This window comes from Zonotrichia albicollis, chromosome 10 (genome assembly GCF_047830755.1).
Source record: "Zonotrichia albicollis isolate bZonAlb1 chromosome 10, bZonAlb1.hap1, whole genome shotgun sequence".
NCBI classification, from domain to species: domain Eukaryota; kingdom Metazoa; phylum Chordata; class Aves; order Passeriformes; family Passerellidae; genus Zonotrichia; species Zonotrichia albicollis.
The window spans coordinates 13,242,771-13,265,232 of record NC_133828.1 but is presented as its reverse complement, the minus strand read 5'-3'; the positions used below and the strand labels follow the sequence as shown (position 1 = coordinate 13,265,232).

General features: G+C 42.2%; 1 protein-coding gene across 1 annotated transcript in view; it reads left to right on the top strand.

Annotated features, from left to right (window-relative positions):
• The window catches only part of CPS1 (carbamoyl-phosphate synthase 1), an 84,699-nt gene that overhangs the window by 47,811 nt on the left and 14,426 nt on the right, over positions 1 to 22,462 (top strand). Inside the window, exons 21-31 of the mRNA XM_005486885.3 lie at positions 28 to 169; positions 1,902 to 1,967; positions 2,525 to 2,588; positions 6,253 to 6,434; positions 12,890 to 13,084; positions 13,626 to 13,693; positions 15,729 to 15,804; positions 17,628 to 17,705; positions 19,024 to 19,131; positions 20,284 to 20,373; positions 21,655 to 21,825. Coding sequence (XP_005486942.2) covers positions 28 to 169; positions 1,902 to 1,967; positions 2,525 to 2,588; positions 6,253 to 6,434; positions 12,890 to 13,084; positions 13,626 to 13,693; positions 15,729 to 15,804; positions 17,628 to 17,705; positions 19,024 to 19,131; positions 20,284 to 20,373; positions 21,655 to 21,825 — 1,240 coding nt within the window. The remainder of the gene's footprint in view (positions 1 to 27; positions 170 to 1,901; positions 1,968 to 2,524; positions 2,589 to 6,252; positions 6,435 to 12,889; positions 13,085 to 13,625; positions 13,694 to 15,728; positions 15,805 to 17,627; positions 17,706 to 19,023; positions 19,132 to 20,283; positions 20,374 to 21,654; positions 21,826 to 22,462) is intronic.

Below are 22,462 nucleotides of genomic sequence, written 5' to 3'. Positions count from 1 at the left end.
AGGTGTTTTTTTTAAATTTAATCCCAGCAAAACGATTCCAGAGGAGACACTGAGGAGAGCCAAGCAGATGGGGTTCTCTGACAAGCAGATTGGGAAATGCCTGAGGCTGACTGAAGTCCAGTGCCGTGAGCTGAGGCTGAGGAAGGATGTAGTGCCCTGGGTGAAACAGGTATGTGGCAACATCACTGGGCCTGCTGGGGGCTTCCAAGAGTGGCAGGAGACCTCTGTGTCCTTTAGAAACCCCTGGCTCTGTTAACATCCTCAGGAGTTTAGGTGTTGATGAGAGGAGAGCACAGTTCACCCATGTAGCTGCTCCTTCTGCACTGCAGGCATCAGTGTAATGCCATGAACATTCCCAAGCAGCCACAGAATATTCTTCAAATTCTTTGTGGCTGAGGGGGAAACATGTGGCTTCAGGAAAAGGCTGAAAATGCTTGCCCAACATGGCAGGACCATGGAGAGAGAGCATATCTCTTCTCTCTTGGTAGTAAATTTTTACAGGCTAATACTTTATTGGAAGTGTGCTATTGTAATGGGTTCATTTGCTATTCATTGTGATAGCATGAGCCTAATGAGCTCATCTGGTATTCATGGCAGTGTCACTAGGTGCTGGCTGCTGCATTTAAGGTATGTTGGTATTAAACTGCCACCAGCTGGTTTTCTGTCCTTAAAGATGGTAAAAAAACTAAACCCAAGCTACTAAACGTTTCTGAAAGAGTTCATTTGTATCCTCAGGCCCAGTTCGAGGTGCCAAGTCTTTTTCTGTTCTCCAGCTGCTGTTTTTCTTCTGTGGCTCACCTGGCCACAGAAACATGCCTGGTCTTGCACTGTGTTCTCTCAGATGCATATGGCACTGCAGTGCTGGATTGATTTTTGTGCCAAGGTTCACTTAATAAGGTCATTCCACTTGGGCCTGCCTGTGTGCCTTCAAAGCATATGGAGCCATGAAGTACAAGTCACAGTATTAGCAACAGTAATGAGCAGCAGACACATGGTGCTAATGATGTAAGGTCACATTCTCCATGATTCACAAGGCTTTGGACAGGCAGTGGGGATTCCTGGAAGTGCTTGAAGTTTGGACAGATTTTTAAATGGTATAGCACATAAAAATTAATGTCAAGACTGCTTTCATATTGTTCCCTGTTCAGTATTCTCTGTAGAAATGTTTCAGATGTTCATTCAGCAAACTTCAGCAGCTGCTGGTGACCCAGATGGACTGGGTACCAAGTATAACATGCCATGAGTAGTTGACACAAATAGTTTGTGAACAGCCTCATGGGCAAAATATTCTTCTGGGCTCTCTTGTGACTAATTACATAAGAAATTACTGAAAAATATATATAAAAGGTGGTTTAAAATCACTCTTGCTTTGTGTACCATTTAATTATCAAAGCATGAGTTAAATTGTAAGATAAACACAAAGTAATTGTGCTGCCACTCCACAAGATTTCCAAGTGATATTGTGTGTGTGTCTGTATTCAGTGTGGGAGTCAGTGGGGTCAAGAGTAGTCGGAAGATTCCAGACAGCCTAGTTATAAAGGACAGAAAACCTGGAGGAATATTTGTAATCTGCTGAGCAAACCAGAGAATGAGGGCCTTGGCAAGCAGGGCAGAGTTCCTGGGCTGTGTAGGTGTTTCAGCCAAGAGGTGAAGAGCTAAAACTGCAGCTTAGAGATGGTGGAGGGTTGTGTTGACTGAACTGTAGGGTTGGGGCAAGGCCAGGCATATGCTGTGTTAACAGCACAGGACTGCTCAGGTCATCTCCTTATGAGGAAAAGAGAAGTAATAGGAGTGAAACAGCAATAGAAAGGGAAGGAAGCTAAAGAAAACAACCCCAAAATCTGCATATAGGAAAGATCTTGCACTGGCCAAGTCACAATGCCCCTTTGTTTCCTGTACAGATTGACACCCTGGCAGCAGAGTACCCAGCAGTGACTAATTACCTCTATGTCACCTACAGTGGGCAGGTAGGCACCCTCAGCAACAACAGCTTCATTGCTCTCTGCTCTGATCTCTTTTCCCTATGCCATGTTATTTCTGGAAATCTTGCAGATGCCTCGGTCTCCATAGCAATTCTTTTGGATGGTTTTACATACAATCCCCTTCCAGCAGGCCTGGAACTTTCTCTGGCTCCAATCCTGATCCAGTGCATTTACTGTTAATGCCCCTGTGTTGCTAAAAGCCTGTCATTTATCACCTGTACATGCACAGGAAGGTGCTGGGAATGCAGAAGTCCTATTTCCCTTATCTCACCCTAACATTATTTTTATATGAAACTCCACAGGTCCTTAGGCAGCTTCAATAGCCATATTAGAGGTGCTGTTTGTCTTCTGGTCTGGGTGCAGCACCACTAATTCCAGGAGAGCTGCACTTGATTTGCACTGCAGTGAGCAAGATCAGACTGGAGCCTGAAGGATCAGATTGTTGGATTTGGGCTGAACACCAGAAACTGTTTATTCTGAAAAGCACAGAGTTAGGTGCTGTGGAGTACAGATCCTCATGACTCTTTTGTCTCCCTCCCCAGGAACATGATGTAAAATTTGATGACTGTGGAGTGATGGTGTTGGGCTGTGGACCATACCACATAGGTAAATCTTCCTTACAACTCCTCTGTTCTCCTTGTCCCCTCAAGCCTTCTTCAGATTCTTGTGGTTCCTTTGTTCCTCTTCTCATATGGTGAAAAAACCCTCTAGAGCACAGTGCACAGGACAGCAATTCCTAACAGAAGGTTTGTATTTTATACTTGGAGATTTCATTTCACGCCCTGAAAAAAAACCAGGAGAATTTTATTACTTTCTACTTGGTACTTAGTTGTGATTTCCACAAAATTTTACAGAATTTTTTCACATGTTGAGGTCTTTAGAACCTCATACCTTGTATACAAGTTTGTTGCTCCCAAACCTATCTTATATGTTTACTGCCAGCTTATGATGATATTGTCACTCTGCATTTTACAGCTGTAAGTGTAGGTGACTGAAAATATTTTGATCTCTTCAGCTGCTTTTGTGTGAGCAATTTCTCTGTGTCTTGTTTTTTCTTTCAACCCACTCAGATCATTATACAGAGTAACACTTTCCTTGTGGCTGTGGGTATTGGGTAGACAGATGCTGAATTCTCTGTGTGATGACTTTCTCTTTCTATGGATCTCTCCAAATAGCTTGCACTTATTGACAAGGAAAAAATTGCTTGTTATTCAGCAATAGTTCTGCCCTGCATCTTCCAGAACTGGTGATGGGTTATGAAAGCTGGAATTGAAAGCTGCATCCATTTGCTTGGCTTGGATTGGAGAGGTCACATGCTGCACTCCTGTTGCTGTTTGTAGGACATATCTTTTTGAATTCCAGCATGAATGTGGAAATGACTGAAATCAGGAGCAAAACTTCATGATTAGGCTTGTTTTTTGTGAATGATTCTGCTATTCAACAGGCTGTGTGGCATGGCTAAAAAATGAAAAGGATGGTGGTGGTTTTTCACAAGTTGATTGAGTGTATGGGAATACATTTTGCACTGCTCGCCTAAAACTCCTCATTGCTTAGAATAGACTTGCAGGTCTCTTCCTGGTCTCATCTGCTCTGCACCTTTGATTAGATCCATCAAGACCATCTTTGGAAGAGGTTGTAGCTAAATAAAGGCTGCTAGAGGAAACCATTGCTTGTAGCTGTGAAGTATTTTGTTCCTAGATACAACAGCCAAGTTGGTTTTTTGGATTTTTTTTCACTTTTTTTATCCTTTGAAGTCAAGTATGTATGGTGGTGTTCACAGGCGTCCCAGAACGAGGGAAGAGATGAGAATATTGACTCCATGTTTCAGAAGGCTGATTTATTTTTTTATTATATATATTATATTAAAAGAAAATGATCTATTAAAACTATACTAAAAGAGTAGAAGAAAGGATTTCATCAGAAGGCTTGAAAGGAATAGAAAGGCATGGAATAACAAAAGCTCATGACTTTGAGAGTCTGAGCCAGCTGACTGTTTGGCCATTTATTAGAAACAGCCAACATGGACCAATCAAAGATGCACCTGTTGCATTCCACAGCAGCAGATAATTATTGTTTTTCTTTTCCTCTGAGGCTTCTCAGCTTCTCAGGAGAAAAATCCTGGCAAAAGGATTTTTCATAAAATATCATGGTGACAAGTAAACAGTGTGCTTTTCCTTTATGCTTTCAGTATTGTAATCAGAATTCATGGGATCAACTCAGTGCTCTCTTCCAGGTTAGAAGAGGCTAAATGATTTGGATGGAAGTTAAGCATGTGGCATTATTTTTCTTATTTCCTTTTTGAAAGCTGAGTTTTAGGTTAAAAAGAAACAAAACAACCTTTATGAATTTTATTTGAAAATAGTTGAAAATATATTGCATATGAATAATATGTTCACACTTCTGCAGAGAAATAAAGATATTTGAGGGAAGTAAGGCCATTTCAAAAGTCATGCTGTATTCTGCATTTAGAAAGAAAATTATTCAAATAAAAGAGGGTTTTTTAACATTTCTTGTAAAGTAATATGCCAAATAGAAACATGATGTGAGTCAATGCAGTTACACACTCTTGAACTTCAGTGCTTGCTTTGACACATCTCTCCTGCATACGTGAAGCCTCAGCAATCCTCACTCTTCACCTGCTTCCAGGAGGGGATCTCCTGTCCTTGAAGGGGGTTGTTTGTTTCTCAGCCCTAAAAGCAGTATAAATATATTTCCACCAGTGGCTAGGGCCAGCAGAGTGCTCTGTAAGTTTTAAGATGTGCACATAGACTCAATGTGGTTGAAATGTGGAAGTGAGTTCAAAACCATGCAGGTAATTAATTGTCTCCTGAGGAGCAGTGTCTGGTTATGTTACAGCAGTCATTACCAGTATTACTATTTATTGTCTGTCTCCCTTCTTCCTGTGTTTGGGTATGATCATTACTGGCTGTGCCTGGAATACACTTAACAGCTGTTGAGCTGTTTTCCCAGGTTGTCTCTGAAGCAGTCAGGTGAGGGCTCCAGATGACCATTGTGTTCCTAAGCTGAGGTTTCTTATGCCTATAAAAATACCTGTGAAATGGAAGTGGAATACAAAAACTGAATGAGCATCTGGTGTCCTGTCTTGGAAACACCCAGGTTCAGATTTGATTTTCCTCTTTTTTTTTTTTTTTTTTTTTTCTGTGGGGTTTTAACTGAAGCTTAGGCATGTTTTGAGGTTCTTGTTTGACTGAAGTGAGGAAACAACTTATGCACCTGTCAGGGAGTGACCTGTGCCAGCCATCAGTTTGTGACTAGGTAGTGGAGACAGCAATTAAGCACAGACTGAATTTCTGACATATCTTGTCACACAATTAAATATAAAAGTAATATCAGTGCTTAACAATCATGTAATGACTGAATGCAGCACGATGAGGCCAAGGTTTTCTTGTAGACTGTAAGCACAACCATTTAATGATGTTCTTTCTGCATCATTCTCTGTTTGTGGTACCTTTTTAGATGTTTGAGCACAGAAATGTGTGGGGTAGTAGCTGTTTGCACAAGTCTTGATTCAAGTGTTCCCTGGAGCCTGCAGCACTGCCCAAGTCCTGACAGCTGCAGCTTGCCCAAGGCCAGGCCCCAAGTCCTGCTGCTCACCCAAGCCCTCTCTGAGCCTCTTTCTTTCAAGACGATCACTCAGGGCAGTAGGATGGGCTTGTCCCACAGTGTTGCCATAGTCCCTGTAGCCTTTAAAGCAAGATCCCAGGATCACAGGGTGGCTGTAGAAGTGTTGTTCTGATCTGCCTTACCTGGAGTCACTGTACAGGAATGTCAAACCCACTGAGATGTAATTCTTCTGAAAGGGTAAAAACCACCTCAGTCCTCTGTTCTTCACACCACATCTGTGCAAATGCTTTGTGTTTCCTGGAGTAAGCATCATTGTGTTATAATAACAGGAGCTCAGTTTATCCCACTGGTCATTTTGTCATGGAGTGCATTGGTTGGGAGGCAGCAGTGATTGGATGGAAAGCAAGAGCACCCTGAAGTGTTTATGAGCACAGGAAGACAGGCATGTTGGAGAGGTCTGTCACTCCTGAGCAGCTGAGCCAACTTACCTGTTGTGCTTGGAGCTTCACGTTTTGTGGATGATTAATTTCCACGGGAGGACAATTACATTTCTGGCGCTGAGCTGACAGGAGGCAATGCTGCTTTATTTTTTTTTTTTTCTTCTTTAAGCTGGAGTGCTGAGAATATCTATTTGTTTTCTTCTCTGCATCCTTCTTTCCTTGCCCCCTTTTCTGTCTCCTGGCAGGCAGCAGTGTGGAGTTTGATTGGTGTGCTGTCTCCAGTATCCGCACGCTGCGTCAGCTTGGCAACAAGACCGTGGTCGTGAATTGCAACCCAGAGACAGTGAGCACGGATTTTGATGAGTGTGACAGACTGTACTTTGAGGAGCTGTCACTGGAAAGGATCCTGGACATCTACCAAAATGAGGTAAAGAAAAGCAGAAGCACTATAAAAAGCCACGAAGCAACCCGAACTTTTCAAAATTCCTGTCACTAGCTTGCCAAGCAGCTGGGGGTGAGGGGAGAGAGCAAAAGCTGTTTGCTTTGGATCTCAGTGTTGCATTTTACACATCACTGATGCTCCTAGCAGGCTGCTCAATAAAGAATGCCAAATAAATATGAAATTATTTTGCAAGATGCCATATTGTGCAGTATTTACAAGCAGGCTTAATTTGCTGCACAGACATTTATCGCACAAACTGTTCTGCCCTTGCACTGCTGGGCCTTAGCAGTTCACCACACTCGAATTGAAGCACAAGTCCTCCAGTTGAAGGAGGTCTGTGCATTACACCAATGGGTGCTCAAGAATTTGTAGGTTTGGCTTAGCAGTGCAGCTGGCATGCGGATGTGGCCCAGCATACAGGCAGGCAGACCAGAGAGGGGCATTGGAATTGCCATCAAACCATAAAATGTTCCAGCTTCTGATCTGGACATTGCACTGGGCCTTTTAGCAACTTTCAAGTGTTCAGAAGTGTGCTGATCTAAGAGATGGAGTATTGTATTTGCAGGGAAGCCTCAACGAAGGCAGGAATGATGCATATGACTCCATCTTCTCAGAAGGCTCATTTATTACTTTATCATGCTAAATTATATTAAAGACTACTATACTATACTAAAGAATACAGGAAGGATACTTACTAAATGCTAAAAAGGTAATAATGAAAACTCCTGACTCTCTTCAGAGTCCCAGCACAGCTTGGCCCTGATTGGCCAAAGAGCCAAAACAACTCACAGCAGAATCCAATAAAACAATCACCTGTGGGTAAACAATCTCCAACCACATTCCACATGAGCACAGCACAGGAGAAGCAAATGAGATAAGAATTGTTTTCCTTTTCTCTGAGGCTTCTCAGCTTCCCAGGAGAAAAATCCTGAGTGAAGGGATTTTTTCAGAGAATGTGAGTGCCACAATGGAGGAGAGTCCCAGACATATTTTTTGATGAGGGGTTATGTAATGTTGGCCCCCAAACTGAAAATGTTGATTTCTAGTGGATAACACACTCATCTTGGATTTGTTGCTGAGGCTTTTAAAGTTGCTTTAAGGAACTTCACCTGCTCTGAAATTCAGCATGAGTTGGCCATTTAACTTTCTGTAGCAATTTTGCAAAACTTGATGAAGAACTTCCCAGAAATGTCAGGAATCTTCTCCAGATCATGTCAAACTTGTGATTTTTCTTGATTACTTTTCCTGATATATGAGGATCTGAGCTCATCTCCTTTGTGAATGGGTGCAAATTTCTGAAATGGCTTTATAATCTGGCCATGTTTTGATCCATTCCCAGGTTTGGAACCAGGCCAAAGCAGAAATTAAGTCCCAGTCTCTAGGCTCTGTTCCTCAGCCATTTGCAAAATACTGTCTATGACCATTTTTAGATTGCATGTTCATACTTTCCTGTTTGTACAGGTTGTTTTAAATTTTTGTAAAAACAGAGACTGCTCCTGTAAAATATAGATTTTCAAGAGGCCAAAGAGTCTGGTGGCTCTCTGGACTCTTAAAGGCTGATTTTTGGATGCTTTAGGGTTATCCATGAGACTCAGCCCTAAAAGCACTGAACTCTTGTTTACTTAACAGAGCTGAACTTCTGAGCAGGGGCGTGGAGGAAGCTGGTGTGACAGTTTGTCAGACAAATAACACTGATGAAATACAACATCTAATTACTGCAGGATCAAAGAGAAGGTAGAGATAGGTGATGAGGGAGCTCATTTCCACATGGAGTGCTAGTAATTAGCAGGTTGGGTAAGAAAAATATGTGCAAAGAATACTGAATACATGTTGAAACTTGCATTATCCTGGCTTGGCCAGTTTGGTGGGGGGCAATGCACATCTCCAGGTCTAAGAGCAGCATCCTGTCATAACCAGGTTTTGCAGAGGATTTTGCTTCTCTGTCATGGGTGTCAAAACAACCAGCTTGATGTTTGTGCTGGAGATGTGAAAGCCATCAGAGTCTGAGTATAAACATCCAAAATCAGTGTTGTTCTGTCTAATAATTCCCAAGGTGATAGGAAATACAAATAGTAAAACCACTTTTCTTCAGCAGCAGCATGAGGTAATGGAATTATTATGCCTAATTTGCAAGTAGGGAGATTGAGGAGTAGATAGGCCTGCACAGAGTAATGCAAAAGGACCCGGGCAGAGGTTCTTTTGCATTACTCTTCAACTAGGGACAGAGCCCAGACCTCCAGCTAAGTGTAGTCTAAGATACATTATTTGTTATACGTCATTTCTTTAGAAAAATGAGTGAACCAAATTCTAATGCCCTGTTAACAGAATACTTCCTCAGGCAAATGCAATTGGAATTCAGCCCCTACAAAAAAGACCAAATTAAAAGTGAATCTGATTCTGAGATCCTTCACCAATCCTGTAGATAGCCATATCTCCCATCTTCACATACAGAGCATGAACAGTGTCATGATTTAAGGTTCTTTTAACCTCTCCTGGTCATTGCCTCCTCTGGTGTTCCAATGGACAATGAACTGTTGGAAATAACTGAAAAGTCACGGATCATTGGCAAACTGCATCTAAAACCATCAGCAAACAGTGGACACAGCCCTGAACCCTCAGCAGAGATGATTTTCAGCTCCCTAAACATGGTTAGGATTAGCAGCAGAGCTTGGGCAGCTGTAAAGCCCAAGTGAGGAGGTTCACTGATTTGTCCCTGCTTTTCTGATCACATAAATTAGGCTGCATCAAGGAGAGAGTTCACCAACAGCACTGAGACAGCTGCAAGCTGCCCACCAGGAAATGCTCACAGCTCCACACAGCCCTCTCCCAGGGATGTGCTCAGCTGTCCCCCCTCTTTCTCTCCCTTGCATCCTCTTTAACCTCCAGGTGACATTCCCAGCTGCAGTGACTCACCAGAGCCTGAGCTCTGCATAACAGAGCTGTTCATTGGAGGAAAGTTTAATTTACTGCGAGTGTGCAGAGTTAGGTGGTAGTCTGTGAGGATAATAATTTAAAAAAATAAATAAAATTCCTTCCCTCAGATTTATTGGCTTTTTGTTTCCAGAGAAGATGTTCCCTTTTTATTTTAATATCTATCTGCTTGAGGGTCTCTACTGATTCTTTTTTCTGTTTTGGAGATTATTCTGAAATAATTCATAAAAGTAAAGGAGGCTCCTAGGTACAATTTTAATGGTCTAATTTGTTTTCAAACTCAGGGAAAAAGAAACCCCAGCTCTATTACTAATGACATAACAGCAAGGTAGTAATAAAAAGAGTGATTTTTGTTATAAAGGAGAAAATAATTCTCTCTAGGCTTCTCTCACTAGATTATGTATTGTGTGTATTTTAACGATATCTAATGGCAAGGATGTTATTAATTTTCTTTGTAATTAAAATATGGCTGATGACAAAATGATATGCAGTGGGGCCCCTTTCTGCCTGCCCACATTTCTCCGTGGAGCAGTTGTGTTCCCTGTTAGGACAGTGGTTGCTCTTTGGGTGGGAACATGCTTTGGGAAACAGCAGCAGAATTTTAAAGTAAAGAAGTAAGCAGCAGCTAGATTCAATTTATGGTTCTCCTTGAGTAAAAATGAGTATAAAAATGATTATATGATTCTTTGCTATCTGCTTGAAAAAAGGAACCTCCTCTGTCTTCTTTGGGCTGAACTCCCTAATTCTATCCCAGCTTTGATGTAGGCAGTGTTTGCATTTTGGATGTGCAGTAACTAGAATTGTTTTAAAGGCAGAAATGAGCAGCAGCTGAGGAGAAGCTGTTAGCTGGGACACTTCACATTTCACATATGTCAAGGATAGATTAAGATGTTGGTTGGCCTTGGAAGCAAAGCTACTTTGACTTGTTACCCTCCTTGCAAGCTGCTAGGAGGGTTTGCTCATTCACAATCTGGTTCTTATCCTTGTGGGATGATAAAGGCCTCAGGGACTAGGGTGAGTTACTCTGGTTTGGATGGGTCTGGAAACACTAAGGCATGGATTTCTCTTCCAAGCTGGAGATGGTGAGCTCTGATGTCATCAGATAGCTGGTTTTGGGCACAAAACAGCCCCTGTCCTTTTTCACTGCCTGTCCTAAGCTCTTTCACATGATTGCTGTTGGCCAGCAGCATCATGGCATCCCATACATAAGTGACTGCATAGTGAAAAGGAAAAAAAAGGAAAAAATTAATCATCTTATGCTGTACATTAGCCTGCTGAGCAAATAACCTTGGGCTAGTAAGTGCTGCTTAAATGCCAGCCTGTTGGATCTTTATTATGGTAGGAAATTCCCACATCAAAGCTGAGTGGGGACTGTGCTAGCATTTATCATCTATTTTTGCCCAGTCACTTATAGTCCATTCTGCTCTCAGTTTACAGTTTTGCCACTCCAAATCCCTTTAAATCCCTGATGAAGGAATGCTTCTTCCAGGAAGGCCAGTGAAGCTGACCTTGTTCAGGAAAAACACACTTGTTAATTAAAAGAACATTGTGCCTCTATCTTTTAGTGCCAAACCATGGATCACTTGCTTTACGCATCTCATTTGTTAGAAGTAAAGGGTAAAACAACTAAATTTTTGTTAGAGTAAAACTGTAAAACACATTTGATTCAGAAGAGTCTTTCACTGGAGCTGTTCTGTGGGCCAGATTGTCCTTTGGACAAAGTTTTATCATCTTTAATTTGAAAGTAAAAGTTTGCTCTTTGTTGTAGATACTCTAAGGCCTTTTCCTAAAAATTTTCACACCTGACTAGATTCTACTTGAAAGCATTAGGGATTCTATGTAAAAAGAAAAAAAGCCCATATTTGCACCTGTGGAAAGGTGTGTGTTAGCAAGCAGGATCACCTGTCTCTTGTTATTTACTGTTTATTATTTTCTCACTTAAAATGCAAAGCTGCCCAGTGACAGACATGAAATGCTCCACTGTGGCTGGAGGATGCTGTGCCACCTGTTCTGCCCCAGCTACCTCTGGAATTGCAGTGCTTACAAATAACCTGCATGGAAATGAACAGCCAGGACAGTTTGCTGAAATCTCTGCTACCATCCAGGGCACTGCCAGAAATGAGAAGCAAGTCAGGAATAAGGAGCATTGATTAAAACAAAGGGCTAGGTGTATCCATAGCTTTGCAGACTGTATGGTGGTTTGAGCTCTGATTTATGCTCTGCTAAGCTTTGTTACACTCCTTAAAGGCTGGCTGCTGGGACTAGCAAAGGTGCTTTGCTTATTGAGTAGCAGTGCTGGCAGGAAAAACCCCATAAATTCCAGTTGTTTCCCATTGCCTCTCTGCTGGAGGTTACTGCCTTGCATCTCTGGAGCAAAAAAGATTTTGCATGAATGTCTGCTCCTCTGGAAATCCCTGACCATGAGCATGGAAGAGGCTGTTTTCTCAAAGAGCTAGACTGATAAAGAAAGACCTCAGCATCTTGTTTGTCTGTGCTGCTGGGTGCAAAGGCCACAGCAAGCAGAGAGGTAGGCTCAGCTGTAGTGAGAATTCCCATGTTCTCATGGGTAGGAGCACATGGGAAGGAAATCTGACCCCACAGGGCAGAGAGTTGGGGTTTGTTGGTGTGCAATGCGTGTTCTAGTGCAGTGCCCTTCCCCTGGAAAGCAAGGCAATGTGTGTCAGCTCAGTGCTTTGTCCTCACTGCAAAATAGAAGCACCTAAACCTGACCTGCAGGCAGAGTAACAGCCTGTGGTTCAAGCAGGACTTAGGGAATCATGGGTTGATGTGAAAGTTGCAAACTTCTCTGGTTCCCTAGGGAATTTGACCTCCAGTTATTGCTGGGTTTTTAGTGATATTGAGGAGGGTATTTCTGGTTTAGGGAGGATACACACTGCAAATCACACTTTGCAGCCTGGGTGCCTCTGGATCAGCCCAATTATGATAAAATCACAGAATGGCTTGGGTTGGAAGGGTCCTTAAAGATCATCCAGTCCCACCCCTCTGCCATAGCAGGGACACTTTCCACTATCCCAGGCTGCTCCAAGCCTTGTCCAGCCTGGCCTTAGACCCTTCCAGGGATGGGGCAGCCACAGCTTCTCTGGGCACCCTGTGCAGGGCATCACCACCCTTGGAGTAAAAAATTTCCGCCTAACATCTAACCTAAATCTCTCCTCTTCCAGTTTAAAACCATTTATCCTTGTCCTATCACTATCTGTACATGTAAGCAGTTGCTCTCCTCTTTCTTAATAAATTCTCTTTAGGTTCTAGAAGACTGCAATAAGGTCTTCCTGGAGCTTCTCTTCTCCAGCCTGAACAACCCCATGTCTCTCAGCCTGTCTTCATAGGAGAGGTGCTTCATCTCTCTGATCATCTTTGTGGCCCTATGATCTGTCTTTATTCACAGCAACCTGAAAAGGGACATAATCTAAATATTATATTTTTGTTGTGACAGCTTTTCCTATTAAGATAACTTGGACATGACTGTGCTCCTTTCTGCCTTCCAACAGGGATGCAGTGGCTGCATTATTTCTGTAGGTGGGCAGATTCCCAACAACCTGGCAGTGCCACTGCACCAGAGTGGAGTGAAGATTCTTGGCACAGATCCTCTAAAGATTGACCAGGCAGAAGATCGCTCTGTGTTCTCAGCTATCCTGGATGAGCTGCACGTGGCCCAGGCTCCCTGGAAGGCAGTCAGCACACTGGTGAGCTGGAATGTGCACCTGGGAAATGCTGAAGCAGCTGGGGAGTGGGATGTGCAGCTGCTCATCTTGATGTATCTCAAGATTTTGGAGGCATTGGACAGTTTTTACTGCCCTTGTTGAAGAACTTTTTGATCTCTGTGGAGTGATGCTGCAGTAGAACTGGCACAGGGGAGAAACTGGAAGGGAAATGTCTCTAAAGCACCTCAACAACCTGGGGTAAATACCCAGCAGAAGTTAGCACCACTGACAGGCTGGTCTAGGTATCCTGCTGGACTTGAGGAGCAGGATAGAGATAGCAAAGGAATAGAGATGTGTTGGCATTGCTCTTTTTGCCCAGTGAAGCTCTGTGGATAGGGGAGATCTGAAGGTTCCAGCTCTGAAACCAGGCAAGTGTGTGTTACATTCAATGCAGGCTGCCATCTCCAGCTTCGTATTCCTCATCTTAATTGTTAGTAAAGTGTAAATGCAGTTAGAATTGGAATTTTAGAATTACTTTAAAATATGTTCTTGTTCACAGCATGTTTTTCCTCCCTTTCTTTAGAGAGATGCAGTTGAATTTGCAAGGTCTGTGAGTTATCCATGCTTGCTGAGGCCCTCCTATGTTCTGAGGTAAAGTTCAGCTGTCAGAGCTCAACAATGTGGGGTGTGAACTCCAAAAACCTCTCTGAGACAATGCAGAACAACCTCAGGGGATGTGTGGGAAACTCTGTGCTAGGTGTAAGTGGCATCAAGCTGCCCATGAGACACCTGCTCCAACCAATTAATAAAGCCAGTGGAGCCCTGAAGTCCATCAGGCACAGATGAGAGGTAGAACATCATAATAAAAATCTCTGTTCAGCTGTATTACTTCTTGCATATCTCAAGGCCAAACCCACAAACCATCTGGGATATTCCTTCAGGTTCCTGAGATTGTTACCTTTACAATTTAGTCAGAAGATTGTTTGCCACCAGGAAAAGGAGAAGGGAACCTGCTGATGCTGTTTATTGAGATGGGCATCTGTTTTCAGAAAATGACAGTGCATCTTTTGAGTTCAGCTTCTTATTTGCCAGGCTTCTCTGCTTACAGGCATGTTTTATGTCCCTCCACTGTGGCAGCTGCTTCTCATTAAACAGACATTGTACAGAGTCCCTCATTTCCAGCAGCCAGCCAGACTTTTTGAGGAAGTTACACCAGCACATGCACACAGCAAACTCACAAGTTCTGAATGATTGCTCTTCTCTCTGAGAAGTTTCTTCATAGCTGGGTGACTCAGCACAGAGAGCAGTTTGCTGGGCACAGTTTACAAGTGAAAATAAATTGGAGACAGGATCCTTTTCATATGAAAGACACACATATCAAAATGAAGAAGCTCAATATCAGTGCTTGAGGCTGGGGACAAGCACAATTTTTATTTAAAAAGAAGAAAAGGAGAAGGGTTTCTTCAGCCCTGAAGGAAACATCCTTTAGAAGCAACTCCTGAATGTGACTTTTCTATCTGGTATCTCAGACTTGCAGTAGGGTTTCAATCAGTTAGAAAACAGCTCTCCTGTCAGGGGTAAACTTGAGTATAGTTAAGTATAAGGTAACAACTGCTCCTGGTGTAATTCTGCAGATATTAAGGAACACTTCTTTTAGCCTGTTGTTTCCATCTGTATTAAAGCCATTATAGGCCCTTTCTGTGTTAAGTATTTGCTAATGTGTGTTAGTGCAGGCTAGGGGGACTCCAGGGAGAAAGATGAAACTGGAGGGTGTAAAACTTGAGGAACAAGAGTGTGAAAAGCCCTAGGACAGTCCTCTGCCTGGCCTCTGTCTGCAGAGCAGCAGCAGTCCACAACTGGATTTCTTCATTCTCTGAGCAGATATGACCTTTAATGTTGGCCAGTTCCCTTGGAAAACTGAATGCCTTTCCCCAGCAGTTAGGTACTGTGTACACCAGCTCACATCCTCAATGGTACTATTGACACAAGTTCATGGATTTATTGAACTCTATTGATTTACATCAGCCCGAGAGGTAAATAGAATCACCTAGGTACCTGTGTCTATTTACCTTAGGATAAAGTGACTGATTTGTGCCATAGATCCTTCTTCCACTCTTCCCCACAGCCTCTGTGGACTTGCCCAACAAAGCAAAGGGAAAGCTGGGCATCAGAGGTAGAAATGGGAAATGTAACATTTTTTTTTTATAAGATTCTTGTCTTTAAAAAGGACTTGAATCACATACTCTGGACCCATGTTTTCCCCAGGACAAGGTGAGAGATGAGGAATCTGACTCCATGTTCTCAGAAGGCTGATTTGTTATTTTATGTACTTATATTGTATTAAAGAATGCTATATTAAAACTATACTAAAGAAAGAGAAAGGATCCTTACAGAAGGTTTAACAAGAATGAATACTAAAGACTCGTGACTGACTCCTCAGAGTCTGACACAGCTGATGGTGATTGGTCATGAAGGAAAAACAATTCACATGAAACCAATCAAACATGCACCTGTTGGTAAACAATGTCCAGGCCACATTCCAAAGCAGCCAAACACAGGAGCAGCAATCAGATAGTTGTTATTTACGTTTTTCTCTGAGGCTTCTCAAGTTCCCAGTAGAAGAAATCCTGGCAAAGGGATTTTTCAGAAAATATGGTAGTGACACTCTTCTTTCCTGTTCTCACAGTGGGTCTGCAATGAATGTAGTATTCACTGAAGAGGAAATGAAGAAGTTCTTAGCAGAAGCCACCAGAGTCTCTCAGGTACCTCTTTGTGCTGTCAGTTCCTTTTGTGTTCCCTTTATTTGTTTCATCTCCACTTTTGTTTCTTTCTCTTTGTTTCCTTATTGTGTCTTCCTCACTCTTTCCCTTCTTTGCCTGGGGAGGAGACAGTTTGACTCCTCAGTTTGTTCCCTAACAGATATTACCAAATACCCTTACTGACCCCACCAGGATGCCTGCATGGAGCAGGAAGAGCTGTTTTACCTGCATGTACATTTCTGACCAGTTAATTATGTAAATGGATGTAGTCCTGTGAGCTGGGACCCTTCCAGGCTTGCCAGTGGTAGGTTATGCCAACCTGCATAGAAATGGGAGCATCTTTCACTTAATTTTCTCAATTGTTTGCCTGGCTTCTTTGAACAACTAAATACTTCATCTTGGCATCTCTTCTGAAGATTTTTTTCTTCTTTTTTTTTTTTTTTTTAATGGTCACTGTTCAGAACAGGGCTGTGGCACCATAAACACTGCTAAAAAAGAAAGTAATTAAAAATAAATGAGCATCCTTTGTGGGACATGGTTTTTGTGGTTCCAAAGCCTTACCTAGTTCTGCTTGGTCCAGCAGAACTCCTCCAGGTAAAGGCCCTGATTAGTTCTTGTTCCTCTGTGGGACATAGGCTCAGTTTTTCTGTCCAAAGCCTTACCTAGTTCTGCTTCCCCCTGAAGAACTCCTCCAGGTAAAGGCCCTGACTTGTTCTTGTTCTGTTGTTTTAATGGCTTTGCTGTTTCAGTGTTGTGCCGTTATGGCATTTATGTTGTCAATAATGTTCAAAACTTCTAATGCAGGTTCAGACAGATTGAAGTAAACAAGGTTGTGTGCACATATAAAATCTTCAGGTGAAAAACTGCAGCAAGACAGAAAGGAACAGGACATAAGCCACTAAATTTATGAAACAGTGTAGGCTTCAGCATTGTCCTTGCCTGTGAATTTACCCTTGCACTGATAAATGGAAGGAATTGTGTCTTGTAACTTCTGGAGTTGCTTGGTATTTTTTCAAGAGGAGCCTTTAAAACATGCACAAACTGTCATTTATTTCATTTTATTCTCTAATAAATAATAGGCAGTTAATAGTGGCTGGGACAGGTGAAATGTTGAGACACAAAGCTGGCCAGGAAGAATGCAGATTAGAGATTTTTTTTTTGGAGCAAGTGTCTGGAAGGAGAAGGTATTAGAGGAGAGTGGAGGTGTGTGCTAGCATCCCAGAGACAGGCAGGAAGAGGAGGAAGGGAAACAACTACCAGGGAAAGTAGTGAGGGTCAAGGCCAGGCTGTCCCTGGCCAGCTATAATCAGTGACAACCTCTCCTTGGGAGACTTAGGAAACCAGGCAGAGAAATTAAAAAGGAATGGATCAGTTGCATAAAATATGACTCAAAAATAGCAACCAACCACTCTAGAAAGTCATTGAGAATGGCAAGGACCAGTTCCTCTGTGAAGCACCATGTGCAGTGAGGTGGCTGGGGGCTCAGACCAAGGAAGAATTGAAGACCTTGGAGTTAAGGGCTGTCTTTAGGAGATGGGATTAGAGGTCATCCATGAGTTTCTTGCTATCTTCTTTGTGCCATAACCTCTGTGGTTTTGCCCCAATTTTCCCTGTCCTGGTGTTGTTATGGAGAGCTCACCCTTTTTTGCATCAGTGGTTTTGGGGAAATTGTACCAAGTTTCCCCCGCTATATCTTTAAAACTTCACTTATCTGTGTGAGGATATTAATAGATCGTTCTTCTGGTTTTTTGCTTCCAGAGGGTCCTAGGTTGTCTACAAATACTCCCTTACAAAAACTTTCTGATTTTTTCTTGTCTTGATGGCAGGATTACCCTGTGGTTCTCACTAAATTTATTGAAGATGCCCGTGAGGTGGAAATGGATGCTGTAGCCAAGGCAGGAAGAGTAAGTACTTTGCTTTTCTTTAATATTAAACCTGTTTTTTTCAGGATCTGAGATCTGCAGAAATGTATAATTTGAATGATTTACTACAGAGCCATGGATTCATGCTGAGGAGAGTAAAGAAACAAGAAGAATTCATCTTAGGCTCAATACTGTTGTGCTTGAAAAGCTCCACCTCTCTGATTGTATACACCTAACCAGTTATTTTTTTTAAGCATTGCTTATCCATGTAAATGAATCCTTTTGAATATAATTTTTACCAGTTTTTCAAATCACTACCTTCAGAAATTACTTTCTTCAGAACTTTATCATGGGTTATGGAATTACCAGAGTTATTCCTTTTTTTTTTTTTTTCAATTTTGTCTTGCCTTTCATTACTCAGCAAAGGCAAAACCCCCACAAAATTCACAATTAATAGAAATAATATTTCTTCAATTTTAATTTTTAACCAGCAGACACAATCACTTTTTTGGTATTGAGGTTATATGCCTTGATGCAGTTAATTCAATTTAAATCCTTAGGCCTGGATTTCCTCTGTTTGCTTAAAACACCACAAAAGAGGGGGGATAAAATTATATACCAGTCATGTCAGTTCATGCTTGTTCTTTGTGTTTTGGCAAACAAAACTTTAAAAACTGGCTTAAAGCCTCCTTAGCTTTTTCCTTCTGAGCCCACATGTGTTAGAGAGAGGAAGGAAGCTCCAGGATTTCCAGGCTGTGGTAGTTTTTAACATATTCATGATTTGCTTAACCATGATAGCAAAGACACTGATGTGGTTCTCCTCGTTCCTATGCCCAGTGTCTGCTTCAGGCATATTCTCTCCAAAATTTTGGGCAATTCACTTTTTGTTCCCCTTCCACCTGTATCCTTTTTCAGCTACAGTTCTGCTCAGGAGGCTGGGCTGTGCTGGAGAGGAAGGAGCAGTTTCTGAGAGGGTGAAGTGACCAATTATTTTATTTGTGGAGTGCCCTGATAAAGGCAGGAATGTGAATCTGACTCCATGTTCTCAGAAGGCTAATTTATTATTTTATGATACTATATTATATTAAAGAATACTGTACTAAACAATACAGAAAGGATACTTACAGAATGCTAAAAGGATAATAATGAAAACTCGTGACTCTGGAAAGAGTCCTGACACTGATTGGCCAAAGAACACATTCCACATGAGCACAACACAGGAGAAGCAAATGAGATAATTATTGTTTTCCTTTTCTCTGAGGCTTCTCAGCTTCCCAGGAGAAAAATCCTGGGTGAAGGGATTTTTCAGATACTGTGAATGTGACCACCAGTGAGTGCTCTCTCTCCTTGCTGTGTGCAGGTCATTGCCCACGCTGTTTCAGAGCACGTGGAGGACGCAGGGGTTCACTCAGGAGATGCCACCCTCATGTTCCCCACACAGAGCATCAGCCAGGAAGCCTTGGAGAAGGTGTGTGTTGCTCCAGCACTGAAAAGAGAAAAGGAAATGAGGGTTTGACTCTGCTTTCCCTGCACCACCAGTGGAGAAATCAAACTGGCAATGATTTTTTAAGGCCCGTGTACTATGTGCAAGTGAAGGATGTCAGAGTGTCCCTGTGATTGGCTTGATTATCTGAACTGTATCTCAGTAATTTAAACAGTGCACACTTTTAGACCCATGGGATTTTTTTATTTCCTTGGTTTAGAACCAACTTCTCTAGCAGTAGATTATTGTCTAATTCATACATAAGCCATGGTTCTCTTTCCCCTTCCTTTTCTCCCACAATACTTAAATGATTATGTCAGACGTATGACTTTCTAGCTGCCTGCTTTTCTAAAAATAGTATCAGGATGAATGAAGCTCACCTAATCTTGACTTTTTCCCCTTTCAAGAATAAACCTTGTGATACAGAATTAGTTGTTAAGATGCATTTTTAGAATGAAATGTGCCATGCTCCTTTATGTCTTCCTGTTAGGGGTTTGCTTGGAAGCCAGCAAAAGCTGTCATGCAATGATCTGTGCTCCAGCTCTGTTTCTAAGAATGTCCAAAGTCTTGTTTCTGAAAATAGCCATCTCCTGGAGCAAAGCTATTCAAACCCTTGTACTGACACACCTGGGAAATAAGGCTTTCCTCCCAGTTTGTTCCAGAGTATTCCTGCTCATCCACCTCCCACTGATCTGTGGTGGCACAGGCATGTTGGGGAAAGACTTTCAGGACACAAATCTGATTAGTTATTCTCAAATAACAAACCATTATTCATTATGTCACCAAGAAAGGTATAAAGACTCCAGTGTAGGAATTACTACAGGGCAAGGCTTTCATTCTTTGTTTTTCTCCTCCTCCCCTCTGCTTTCTCACACACACAAAAAACCTGATTTTTACTTCTGCCCTCAAATACACTTCAGGCTCTGGGTTACTAGGGAAATTAAACATGTTTGCTTCTGAAATAGTGCTATTGCCAAAACGTGGGTATAGAGAAAAAAAAACAAGGCAGAGAGAGATGATGTTTAAAGAAATCCACAAGTGTAGTGATTTATTGCCATGATGCTCTCTATTTTGTGGAACTTAATGTGTGTATATAGAATAAATAATTAACACTTTCTAAATTTGGTTTTTTAACAGGTGAAAGCAGCTACAAAAAAGATTGCAAAGGCTTTTGCCATCTCTGGTCCATTCAATATCCAGTTTTTGGTGCAAGGCAGCAAAGTGCTGGTAAGAGCTGCTGTGAGTGTGTCAGGGTCTGTGCTGTGCTGAGCCCTGTGGGTTCTAAATCTCGGCTATGGTGGCAGTGACACCAAACCTGCCCTGGCAGAGGGTGTGGGCTGGTGCCACCCTTGGTCACACAGCTCTCCCTGCCTGTGTGGCAGAGAGCATCCTCCCCTGCCTTCACACTGAGGCTGAGCAGAGTCTGCTTGCTTTGCTTGTCAGCTTTGTTTCACTCTGGGCTGCTGTCCTTCCCAAAATTGTCAGTTTGGAATAGGATGGGCAGCACTGCACCTCATCCCATGTACTGGGTAGCATGGCTTTTAGATCTCCAATATTTTCTCTCCGATTTAACTGTTTTGATGTTGAATTAAGCCTTCAAAGGGATTGAAAAGAAAGCAAGGCAATGTAAGTGTTTAAACCTTTACTATAAGCTTTCAGGAAGGTTATCTGAATATTCGTAGTAGCTATTAGCAGCAGAAGTCCAGCAGTGTCTGACCTTTTCTGGGTAACAGTTAGCTTTTTGTTGCTAATGGAAGGAGATCAGAGGAATGTGAACAGAGCATGACTGAGGATACAGTGGACAGGAAGAAAAACTGACAGGAAACAGAAGAGATGCATTATTGCTGAAAATTCCTGTCTGGGCTATGACTTGAGTAAAATGTACTTACTGTTCTTCACCTTTTCTCTGTTTCGCACGTGGTCATTCAGAAACTCTCCAGAGGGAGAGAGCAGAGTTTTTCCTTCCTTGCTTTCCCACAGTGGTGCCTATCTTTGTACAGCCCCTGCTTTTCATTTGTACCTTCACTATTCTCACCCTCTTTCACTCCATTCTCACTTCCAGCAATTTCTCTTCTGCTCTGGAGCTCCAAGAAAAAAACTTCTTTGGTATTTCCCTGCCTGGCTGAATGACTGCCACATGTGGGTGGGGGAGGTCAGCAAGGACAGTCCTGACATTCAGGAAGTGCCATCACCATGGGAAAAGAGCAGGTTGGACTTCTGGAGGTTGTTCCTAATGCCTGTGCATGTGTTCCTGTGAAGTCTGGCTCCCCTCAGCTCTGATATTCAGACAAATAGAGATGGATCTCAGCTGCTTGTATCTCAGGCTGGCCATTCCCCACCCCTCTTCCCTGTTTTAATAATAATCCCAATCTCTGTGTTTCCTATTTGACAGTCTGAAGAATATGTCTGCCAAGAGGACTCAGGGCTGCTTTCAAAAAATGTGAATCTATGTATTTTTTCCCTGCAAAGTGCCTGACCCTGCTGTTTCTCTTTTTTTGATCCCACCAGGTGATAGAGTGCAACCTGAGGGCCTCACGCTCCTTCCCCTTTGTATCCAAGACTCTGGGGGTGGACTTCATTGATGTGGCCACTAAAGTGATGATTGGGAAACAGGTCAATGAGTCATCCCTCCCCACAATGGAACATCCCATTTTCCCATCCAGATATGTGGGGATTAAGGTATGGTTTCCAAAAGAACCACAGGAACCCCACTACAGAGCCAGCACGTAGCACATTAATATACAATTAGTACTCTAATACTCAGAGAGAACAATTTACTCATTTGCCAGAGGTCAAATTGACCTTTTGTAGTTTCTGTCAAGGTTATCTGTTTGGAAACTTTAAAAAAAATTCAGAGGGAAATTATCCAATGAAACCAATTCTTTCTTTATTTTTTGCATCTAACCTACTCTGAATCCTGTTTATGAACTGCAGAGTTGAAGTTGAGACTACTTCATAACACTATATAATACACATGTGGACATGCACAACTTTGTGTTGTGGATGCCCCCCACATTTTTTCTCCACGTTCTGGGTCATGGGCTGTCAAATCCACATCATCTCCTTTATATACACCGCTGGTTAAAATAGGGGTGGAAGTCTTGCATCCTTTGGTTTCAGTAAGGCCAAGGTTTTACTTTCCATAATTGCTAAGCTTGTATAGGACCCCACAGAATAAAATGGATGGCAGATATTTTTGAATGCTTAGTGGAAAAAAAAAAAAGTAATAATAAAAAAATCTAAAATGGTGCAGAAAATCCAAAGGATAATGAGAATTGTTTATACAGAAACTTTCAAGCTCTAATAGCTTCCATAT